Source organism: Sinocyclocheilus anshuiensis, unplaced genomic scaffold (assembly GCF_001515605.1).
Source record: "Sinocyclocheilus anshuiensis isolate Anshui unplaced genomic scaffold, SAMN03320099.WGS_v1.1 scaffold745, whole genome shotgun sequence".
Taxonomy (NCBI): Eukaryota; Metazoa; Chordata; class Actinopteri; order Cypriniformes; family Cyprinidae; genus Sinocyclocheilus; species Sinocyclocheilus anshuiensis.
In genome coordinates this window covers 702877-715178 of record NW_015540128.1, presented here as the reverse complement: position 1 = coordinate 715178, position 12302 = coordinate 702877, and the positions used below count along the sequence as shown (strand labels likewise).

Sequence of the window (12302 nt, the reverse complement as noted above, 5' to 3'; positions counted from 1 at the left end):
TGCAGCCCTAATTTTTACTCAACTCCACTCACTTTTATTGTCACTGCAGCATTTACAAGTAAATGATGTGTGAAAAGTGTGTGTTCCAGACATTGCACATATGAGAACAATACAATTAACAATGGTATACAGTTCCATTGATGGTGATTGGGCTGTGTTCTCTATTCTGTCTATATCTGTATCTTTGATCAAATAAGTGCAGCCTTTGTGAACAGAAGAGATAGTAGGGTAGGTTTTACTTTTAGTAATGTGGAGTCTTGAGGTTTTTCAGCAGCATATATGAGTTTGGCTTCAGATGATTGTTTAATCTGAGTGTGTGAGGAAATGTCGCTTCTGTTTATCACTACAACAACCCAGTGTGTGTGTGTGTGTGTGTGTGTGTGTGTGTGTGTTAACAGTAATTCCCTGGTGAGAGTGTGTGTGTGTTTGAGTGTGAATGTGTCGTGTGACATTGAGAGAATCTCATCAGAACTGTGAAATCACTATCAACACACACACAGATTCACAGATCCAGACTAGGAGGAATGGAGAGTCCAAATGACAGAATTCATGTGTATCTCATCCCAGTCTGGATCTGATGCTGTTGTGCTCTGTCTGTGACCGAACGCTCGCTGTCATCTTGGCTGCTCATCTGTGTGTGTGTGTGTTGATGCTCTGTGTTTTACTGCTGCCTGATCTCTGATGCTGTGATCTTCCTTATCGCTCTCTTTTCTTTTCTTCCTGATGTCTTCTGTTTGTGTGTTTTCTTTCCTCTCCTCCCCCACCAGTGACCCCGAGCTCAGGCGTCCTCCCCTCCGCTCCCCGTGATGTGGCCCCTGTCCTCGTGTCCAGCCGCTTCGTGCGCCTCGGTTGGCGGCCCCCGGAGGAGCCGCACGGAACCGCCCTGACCTACGGCGTCTTCTTCTCAGAGGAGGGAATCAACAGGTACGTGTTCAGCTGTGGCCGAAATAATATCATGTTTCGACCAATCACATCCTAATCCATCCCCCATTGTGAATATTCATTGGTATATGCATAGATTTTTAATTTTATTGAATTGTTGTCTGCCTCAGTCTGTCTTACTTTAAAATAACGTTCTTTATGCTGACATTAGTTTACTGCATTAATTGAGCTAACAATTAACAATATATCTACAGTAGTGGTTATTTTTTACTTCAGATAATATATTAATAGATAAAACAAAATTTTTAATATATTATTAACAGTATATTGTTTTTGTATTTCACTTATGTGTGTGTATATAAGATTCAAAAATAATATAGTAATTAATAAAAAATAATATATTATTTTTTATATATTATTAACAGTGTTGTTTTTATATTTCACATGTGTATGTGTATAAGATTAAAAAATAATAAATTAATTAATACAAAAATAATATATTTATTATAATATTAATATTTTTTATTAATATTTCTTTAATTAGGCCTGTGTATTGGAAAGAAAACGTCTCGGTTACGTACGTGACCCTCGTTCCCTGTTGGAGGGAATGGAGACGTTATGTCGTGATGAAATTAGGGGTTTACTCAGGAGCCCCAATCATCTCTGATTAAGAGAAAACACCAATGGAATTTGGCTAGTGGATTTTGCATGCTGAGCCAATCCCCGTGCATATGGGTATATAAGGCGACATGTGCATCCAATTATTCAGGTTTTATGCTGAGAAGCCAATAAACTATCCCAGCAACAGTGATTGGTTCAAGGTCGTGGCATGGGGACATAACATCTCCGTTTCCTCCATCAGGTGATGAGGGTTACGTATGTAACCGAGACGTTCCCTATCTGTCGGTCACTACGAGTTAAGTCGTGACGATATTAGGGGTCTATGGAAACACTTGTTCTTGTTAGACACTTGTTCTAAGGGCACCCGGCCTGTCGAAAGTAAGGTCTGACCAGGGGCTCAACGAGCAGCGACATGCACATCTCAGGACTCGGGAGAGTAACCAGTGCTGAAGTGGTCTCATATGAAGCAATCTGAGCGGCGCAACTGCGGTTGCGGATGCCATATGCCCCGGGAGCCTCTGAAAATGTTTCAGCGGTACCACCGTCTTGCCTCTGAAGGAACTCAGGCAGTTCAGCACTGACTGTGCACGCTCGTTGGTAAGACATGCCATCATACTCACCAAGTCTAACTCCATACAGAGAAAAGAGATTCTCTGCATGGGGGAGAGCCTGCTCTTTGGCTGAGGTGCCGGAGCACCAGGTCCCTCTGATCGCACAACTGTTCTTACGACTGGGCAATAATGAGCCAGTCGTCGAGATAGTTGAGGATCCTGATGCCCACTTCCCATAATGGGGTAAGGGTACAATGAAGTAAGGGCTATAGAACCCCTGCTTCATCTCGGCTGGAGGGACAGGCTCGAGTGCATTCTTAGCCAATAGGACAGCAATCTCCTCGCACAGGACAGGGGCGTCTCGGGCTGCCACCAAAGTCTCGAGGATGATGGGGGGATGGTCACCTGGCGACCTGAATTGCATAGCTGAGTCGAACTGTCCGAATGAATGGGACAGGTTGGGTAGTGCAAGCCACGCCCCCAAACTCCATGCCAAAGGGACAATTGATACACCTACAGTGGTGCAGCAGTGGGAAGTTGTGCTGGATGGGGCAGGAGGCGTCGCATCCTGACTCACCACAGCTGGACTCCCCATGTCCCCGGAGGGACCGGCCAGAGATGCGTGGAGAGGTGTTGCGTCCTCGAGCCGCGATCTCTTGGCTGCTGGCGATAAGGGGCGTCATGGGCGAGAGTGAGGAAGCAGCGCATCACTCACTGTCACCACACGAGCCAGATAACCTGGAGGAAAAGGAAACTGCTCTTTTATTGAAGTCGTGGCTACCACTGGCTGTGAAGTCTGCGGTGGAACAAAAAGAAAAGGGAGCACAGGATTCTCCACCTGGCCCTCCTCCGGGGGAAGGAGTGACACTGTCCTCGACATCTCCTGAAAAAAAAGCAGTCACCCACATCTCTGGGTTGCCTGTGTCAGGGCCTCTTTGTCTTTTCCTTGAGGACTTAGCGGCTGACTGGGACACGGAGGCGCCACACTCCTGCGAGATGCTTGACGTGCCGGCCTCGATGTTGTCTCAGCATGGTGGCAGGTGTAAGATCACGCCGGGGCAGTATGTGTTGAATGGCCTCCGTCTGCTTCTGTACTGCTGAGAACTGCTGGGCAAAGTCCTCGACAGTGTCGCCGAGCAGGCCAGCCTGGGAGATAGGAGCGTCAAGAAAGCATACTTTGTCGGCATCTCTCATCTTGACCAGGTTAAGCCAGGTTACACTCTTGTACCACGAGAGTAGACATCGTCTTCCCGGGGGACCGTGCCATGACTTTCATCACCCGTAGAGCGAAGTCAGTCACCGTGCGTAGTTCCTGCATTAACCCTGGGTTGGTACTACCCTTGTGCAACTGTTTTAGTGCCTTGGCTTGGTGGACCTGCAGGATAGCCATGGCATGCAAGGCAGAGGCAGCCTGGCCTGCAGCACTGTAAGCTTTGACAGCGAGAGCCGCCGACAGCTTACAGGCTTTAGATGGGAGACGTGGACGTTGCAGGCACAGGTGCACCGCAACCTCTCTCTCCATCTGGGGAATGTCCACATACCCCCTAGCTGCCCCGCCATCGAGGGTAGTGAGGACGGAGGAGGGAGATGAGCGGCTTCTGGCCGTAAAAGGGGCCGTCCATGACTTTGTCACCTCCTCATGCACCTCCCGGAAGAAAGGAACTGGGGCAGAATGTGGAAGTGAACCGTGCTCCGAACCCAGGGACCAATCATCTAGAGGTCGACCGATTGATTGGCCAGCCGATTAATTGGACCGATTTTTGACATTTTTTAATTAATCGGCATCGGCCGATTGTGCTGCAAATTAGGCCGATTTATAGGCAGGCACATCTGTGGGCAGCTAAGCATTGTTGTGGAATGCCATACCGGAGAATCTCTCTCCCTCTGGCTGCGTGAGACACACAGCTTCAGCTAACGATGGCAGGGGAAAACAGGCCATTTCGACATAATTACGTTTTACCCTACTGGAATTGATGCCGGAAAGTAATCATATTCATAAGTGCAACAAGTAATTTGCATGTGAACGCAGAAACACGTTCCATTCAGACGAACCTTCTGGGCTGGCTAAAATGTGCACCTCCTGCTGGCAGAGAATCAATTTGCATTTGCAAGTCTGTGGGAAACACTCGTGTGTCAACAAACATAAACAAAAAGCATGCTTCAGAACTGTTTTGAGAAGGTGCTTAAGTTTTGAGCCATGTATTATTACTATGAATTATGCTACTACTACTACTACTATTACTATCTTGTGCCCAGCAATAATCATTTACTCAAACTTTCTGTTATGAGATGAAGCGGGGGAAAAATCAGCCAAACATATCGGCCAAAAAAATCGGCATCATATTTTCTTAATATCGGCATCGGCCAGAGAAAAACCCATATCATAGTGACTGACAGATAGGGAACTACTGATCTAATGCATGATGTTAAAATTAAAACTGATATCTGTTAACATTAGTCAAAACAATTATGTTTTATTAACTAACATTAACAAAGATTAATAAATGCTATTCAAAAATATATATTCCTTATTGTTGTTTCATGCTGGTAAATGCATTCTAATACTAAAATCTATCTATATCTAATACAAAAAAATGAGACCTTGTTGTAATGTGTTAAATGCTAACATTATTGTTAATGCTAACATTTACTGCATTAGTAAACACAAACTAACAAAACATGCTTTTGTACAATGTTTATTTTTCATGTTTAGTGTTCATTTATAACATTTACCAAGTCTCAAACAGTAAAGCAGAGTTAAGAGCATTATTCTCTCACTGATAAATGAAAAGATGAACAAAATTAGCAAGCATATGATGTGAAGAGGAGCAAAGTGTGTTTACTAATGCATTCACGCTAGAGTCTAGATCTGATTTTGTCACTGATTGAACATGTTATTTGACTGACTGTTCAAACGCTGATGTGTGTGTGTGTGTGTGTGTGTGTGTTTGTCAGGGAGCGCAGCGTGAACGTGACGGAGGCCGAGAGTCTGCAGCTGACGGTCAATAATCTCAGACCCGAGGCCACTTACTCCTTCAGGGTGGTGGCGTATAATGAGCAGGGCCCCGGAGAGAGCTCAGAGGCCATCCGACTGTCCACGCAACCCGAGCGTAAGAGTCGCACTGAACTCAAAATATACACTGCAACATGTAATGTCTGGAGAACTTGTGGAGACCTCTCAGTCACTCTGAGAGGATTGAAAGTCAAGTGTGTTTGCTGATTGTGATGATGCTGCAGATCTCTGTAAATGTCAGCAGTCCTGTGCAGATGTTTGAAACATCCCATAATGCTTTATTTCCTCCTGAAGACACACAGAGGAGCAGCGTGAAAGATTTCATTATATTATAACACACACACACACACACACACACACACACTCACACACTCTCTCACACACACACACTCTCACACACACACACACACACACACGCACTCACACACACACACACACACTCACATTCACACACACACACACACACACACGCACTCACACACACACACACACACTCACATTCACACACACACACACACACACACGCACTCACACACACACACACACACTCACATTCACACACACACACACACACACACGCACTCACACACACACACACACACTCACATTCACACACACACACACACACACACGCACTCACACACACACACACACACTCACATTCACACACACACACACACACACACGCACTCACACACACACACACACACTCACATTCACACACACACACACACACACACGCACTCACACACACACACACACACTCACATTCACACACACACACACACACACACGCACTCACACACACACACACACACTCACTCACACACACACACTCTCACTCACTCACACACACACACACTCACACACTCTCTCACACACACACACTCTCACACACTCACACACACACACACTCACACACAAACTCTCACACACACACACACTCACTCACTCGAGCTCTTTAACCTTTCTAATGGAGAGTGAGTGCTGAGATTGAGCCGTCTGACCTTTCCTGTCCAGATTGCAGCTCTTTCTCACAAACAGCCAGAAAGAAAAACACACTTCAGCTCTGAAATATGAATATGATGTAAATGTAGAGCTCATCTGCATACAGACCATTTCAGATGTGTTATCTGCTTTCTCACAGCACTGACACTCATCTCAGGTGTTCAGTATCTGAAACAGGGTTATTGTCCTGAACTGAAAAACATAAAAAATCACTACTCATCAAAATAAATAAATAAAAATAAACTTATTTTATTTCAGCTACATGTCAACATTTCTTGTTTTCATTTAGTTTAAGTTGAAGTTCTAAAATAATTCAAACTAAATAAACAAAAATGAAAAGCTGAAACTTAAAAATTATATCGGCATATTTAAAAAAAAGAAATATAAAATAAAATAAAAATGACTAAAACACCCAACAAAGAATACTAAAACATTTTATAGTAGTTTTTAAAAAGTAAATTAAATTTATTAATGTTTAAATTAGCTTTTATTTTTATATTTTCTGTTTTTAATTTTAGCTAGTTTTAGTATTTTTGTTGTTTTTGCCTTTTTTTATTATTTCTTTGTCTATATCGTTTTTTTCGGTAGCACTTTATGTTAAGGTTACACATGTTACGTGTACTTACTATTATAATAACAATAAATTATGCATAATTACATGCAAGTAACCCTGAACCAAACCCTAATCCTAACCCTAACCATACAGTAAGTACATGTAGTTCATTAATATTACTCAGTATTTAAATGTATAATTACACTGTAACAGGAACACCTTAAAATAATGTGTAACTGTTTTTCCCCAAGTCTGTTTGTTTTTAAGTACAAAAGGTGTTAACTGTAACAAAGCATAGATAATATCAGCAAAATAAAACAAAAATAAATCCAAATATAAAAATATAATTAAAATCTCACTCAAAAAACATCAGCAAATGAAACAACATTTTTGCATTACATTCAAACCCATGAAGAGGCAGTGTTTCTGTGTTTCTCATCTGTTCGATCCTGATGTGATTGTTGGTGTAGTTCTGGTTCCTGGTCCAGTGGAGAACCTGCGGGCAGAAGCTCCGTCTCCATCCTCCATCCAGGCGTCCTGGGATCCTCCGTCCCACGCCAGCGGCCCCATCCAGAGCTACAGACTGCTGTGGACCGAGACGTCCACCGGGAAAGAGCAGGTCAGAGTCCACATGATTAACTGGGAGACTAACTTGAAAAAGCACGATCGCCTCTGTTTTTGAGTCGTGTCCTGGGAACTTGCAGTAAACCAGAATCAGCGGATCTGAGTGATCTTGACTGAGTGTATGGATGTAACAAATCAGATAGGTACTGCGGAGCCTGATTGTAGAGAGACTTATAGACAAACAGTAAAATCAATTCTATATTTGACTGGCAGCCAATGCAATGAGATCAAAACTGGTGTGATAGACTCATGTTTGCGCTTCCCATAAAGAGCCGAGCCGCTGCATTCTGAACCAGCTGCAGACGAGAAACACATGACTGAGGAGCACTGATATACAACGAGTTACAGAAATCCAGTCGAGATGTTACAAAAGCATGCATAACCATTTCAAAACAAAAATGGCTTCGCCTTCGCTGCTGTCAAAAATAATGTCATAAATAGATTTTCTTTATCAATTAACTTCTGTTAACTAAATTAAATCAACATTTGGTGTGAGCATCTTTGTGTTTAAAGCAGCTTTTGTCCTCGGTGCACTTGAGTAGAGTTTCTCAGCGAGCTTCGCAGGAGGTTTCTTGAAGCATCAGTTCTTCTGGATTGAGTCTGTCTCAGTTTGTTCTGTTTCTTCATGTGACTCCAGACAGACTGATGATGATCAGATCACATCTCTGTGTGCAGCACTAACATATATCTCACTGCATTATTACAATTAATGGCACAATGAATGTTTGGAAATGTAAACTGATATTTCCTTCTGACACACTCCAGCAAAAGATAGAAATAACTGACTTAAAACCATTTCTAGCTGCTGGAAATACTAGCATTCTGATCATTTCGGCCAGCAGTGATTATTATGTCTTTAAAAAGTCAGTTTAGTAGTATTATTACCCAAGTCTGACCTGTTTCATTCTCACATTAGAAAAGATAGAATTAGAAAGTATTACGATACATTATTACAGAAGCCTGACTGGTGAGTGCTGGTGATTGGTCGGTGATGTCTGTAAGGCGGGGCTTACTGAATGCTCATTAGCATAATGTGGTCTGACTGTGGTGTTTCTTTCTCTCTATTGGTCAGAATGTGGAGGTGGTGGGTCAGAGCTACAGGATGGAGGGACTGAAGAAGTTCACAGAGTATTCGTTACGAGTGCTGGCGGTCAATCGGCACGGGCCCGGCCTCTCCAAGACAGACACGCTCATCACCACGCTCTCAGACGGTGAGCACTGAACCTCGAATAAACCCATGATTCACGACTGCGATCGGGTCACAGCGTTCAGGAGATGTTTCCATAAGCCATCCAGTTAATCACACACTAATGACGGCTTTGATGTGGCAGTAATATTCAGGCCGTCACATCTGAAGCGTCAATCAATTTCACGGCGTGTCACTCAACTCTGACAGTCTGACACGAGACGTTTGAGACACGTTTGATTTGTTTGCAGCTCCACTGCATCTGCATTCGAGAAGCAGCCAGGATCTTCCCTCGAATTCAATTAGAGTCCCTGGAGAGAGAGAGAGAGAGAGAGACAGAGAGAGAGAGAACACACACACACACCTTCCTGATCAGAAAATGAATATATTTATTCATAGTCGCCATCTTGGCTCAATTTGTCACAATATGTTCTGGTGTTGCTGCATCAGATTTGTCCAGGAGAAGCTGTGTGCGCTTTAATGTGGGAAAAAAATAAGAAATGAAATGAAATGAAATTAAAATAAAATAAAATAAAATAAAATAAAATAAAATAAAATACAATAAAATAAAAATATATATATAATAAAATAAAATAAAAAATAAATAAAATAAAATAAAATAAAATAAAATAACTGTCCTGATGTGTGCTTCGTCTGAGTCTGCTGGAGCTGATGTAGCTTACGTTTTCTGATGTTAAAGCCGTATGCCGTCCGTTCGTTCATCTCTCGCGTTTCTCTGTAGCGTGAAGGCAAACTGTTTTAGCAGCAGCTCAATGCCGCAGCGGTGTTTGAATGCTAAAGCGGGTTATATTTCCCAGCAGCCCTTCTCATTAGCTGTCTAACATCAGGCTATTGGTTTATGTGTTAACCTCAGGATTGTGTTTGCAGTAATTCTCAAAGATTCAATCACCGGCTCTTATCAGCATCACCCAGCTTGAATTGTTTGAATGGAGCCTGTCGATGTCGTCCTGCAGATTTGGATGTGTCACGGGACGACAAACGGGACGCAGAGATGTGCATGAACATTTTATTTATTTTTTTATTTTTTTATTTTTTTATTTTATTATTTAGGAGATGCTTTTATCTAAAGTGACTTACAAATACACTAAAATCTAGAATTATATATATACATACTATAGATATATATATATTTTCTTTCTGTGATGTAATGTAAAAGCCTGCAGTGCTGAAATCAGCACCAGTCGTTAAAAATCCCATCAGTCGAGCACTGGTTTATAGCCGATGTAAAATAGGAAGGTGCAGCACGTGGCTCTTTAAGAGAGACAGCGAGACGAGCACGAGCTTCTTAACATGCTGCTCAGACCTGCTGCATTCTCCCACTCGCTCCGATCCATCATGCACTCCTCTGATTCTTTGTCTCATATTGGCGTGATTTTCTCCAGATGTCTGTGCGAGCAGCTTAACCCGTGCGTGTCTTTCTCTCATTGGCCGCAGTGTCTCTTTGCATTAGCTTCAGCACGGCTCTAAGAGGCTGCAGGAATTTATTGTGTGTCAGCTTCCATTAGAGACACGCGGCAGAATGATTCAAATGAGTCGCTGCTGCTCCTTCCCCATTTCACTGCTTAATTAAAGGCCCTGGTGTCACGCTAATGAAATTGTGTGGTGGCATTCTACACACACACACTCTCACTCACTCACACACACACACACGCATACATGCACACACACTTGCATATCCATGCACACACATGCATGCACACACTCGCACGCACACACACACATATGCATGCACACACTCACGCACACACATATGCATGCACACACTCACGCACACACACGTGCCTGCACACACATACGCACACACATATGCATGCACACACTCACACTCACACACGCATATCAATGCACACACAAATGCATACATACACGCATTTGCATGCTGACACTCACGTGCACACACACCCATATGTATGCACACACACATATTCATGCACAAATAAACACACGCACACTCATATGCATGCGCACACACACGCATATCCATGCACACACACTCACACACACATAAGCATGCACACATACACACACACACACACATGCATATGTATGCACATGCTCACACATATGCATTCACATGCACACACACACATACTCACGCATATGCATATGCATGCACACACAGAGGTATGGACACACTTGCTCACACATGCATGCACACACACAAACATATGCATGCAGACACACACACACACACACACACTCATGCATGCACACACTTGCTCACATGTGCATATACAAGCACACACTCACACACACACCATATGTGCACATGTATGCACACACACACTCACACACACACACACACACACACAGTCTTTAGGTTAATCATCCAAACTATTAGTCATCCAAACTCATGCAGCGAGTCCTCAGATAACCTCCTGACCTGCAGAGCATCTCAGATACGGCCTGTTTATCTGAAGCCTCATTTACAGATTGATTGTGTTCCTCTGATGGAAGAACATCCGTCTGCTGCTGTCCCGCTGGAGAGAGATAGATTCCCTAACTTAACTAAACTGGTTAACTCTCTCCAGGGCCATTAGGTGACCCGTGGGGCGCATTAGTGTTGATCCTGATGACTGTGGTGTGTGTTTGTGTGTCCGCAGTGCCCAGCGCTCCACCGCAGAACATCTCACTGGAGGTCGTCTACTCACGGGTGAGTTATGATTCAACAGCATTCACTCACTATTTATTATGCTGCAAAACACAAGAGGTGACTGTCATGGACTCTGTCATGGAAATGAGTCTGAAGGGTTTTCCTGAAGCCTGAGTCCTGATTTGAGCTCTGTATGGTTGGGTTGAGCATGTGTGTGTTGTGAAGAGCACTCAGCAGGGCTTCATTCATTATTCATTCACATTAGTGTGTGTGTGTTTGTTTATATCAGTCAAGCTCTGATAAACCAACACTGGAGCAGTCAAACACTCATGAGATGATTCGGCTGGTCATGCAGACATCTACAGGTGATATGCAGAGATCTGGGTCAGTCTGAACTGTAGAGGATTGGATTGAATTCACTGGATTGATTGATTGATTGCGTCAGGCTCTCAGATGTCATGCGTTCATCCACACAGTGAGCCTGTGAAGAAACACTCATGCACTGATTTCATTTCATACATGAATGTAATTTCTGTGAGGTTCAGCGCACACACGGGTGACAGGATTAGCTTATTTTCTTATTCTCAGTTTATTCAAGTTTTAGTAATTATATTATTTGATATTTTTAAACTAGACATTTATTTAATTCAGTTGTATTCAATTCAATGTAATATAATTCCATTTTAGTACTTCAGCTTAAACATATTTTTCTCAGCCAGTTGCAACATTTTTAATTTTCATTTTTATAATAAATAAATACATTCTTTATATACTATTATATTCGGGTGTTTATTAATATTTTGATTTAGCTATTATTGTCATATTCTGAGTTTTCATTTTAATTTTAGTTAATGTTTTATTAAATTTGTTATTTGCTTTTTCGTCGTTTTAATTAATTTTAATATTGTTTTTTTTTTAACTACAGTTATATTTAGAATTTTTTATTAGTAATTCTACTTAAACTTATTGTGTTCAGTCAGTTGCCAATGCAACATTTTTCATTTTGGTTTTAGAAATGTTCATTTAATATTTAAATTTGATTTTATTCGGCTTAATTTCATTTAATGAAAATGATTGTTAATAGTTGTAGTTTTATCACTGTGAAGCTGCTTTGAAACAATCAGAATTGTATAAAGCGCTATAGAAATAAGGTGGCTTGACCGGTTTTGGTTAACAGTGTGTACTCCAGTGCAGTGTCTTCTCCGGTTAACGTGTGTGTGTGTGTGTGTGTGTGTGCGTGTGTGTGTGTG

The 12302-nt window shown here is 42.3% G+C and overlaps 1 protein-coding gene across 1 annotated transcript in view; it reads left to right on the top strand.

The window, feature by feature from the left end:
• Positions 1-12302, top strand: part of dcc (DCC netrin 1 receptor) — a 187354-nt gene that overhangs the window by 121559 nt on the left and 53493 nt on the right. The window contains exons 8-12 of the mRNA XM_016484514.1: positions 768-924; positions 5010-5164; positions 7099-7247; positions 8325-8463; positions 11063-11112. Coding sequence (XP_016340000.1) covers positions 768-924; positions 5010-5164; positions 7099-7247; positions 8325-8463; positions 11063-11112 — 650 coding nt within the window. The remainder of the gene's footprint in view (positions 1-767; positions 925-5009; positions 5165-7098; positions 7248-8324; positions 8464-11062; positions 11113-12302) is intronic.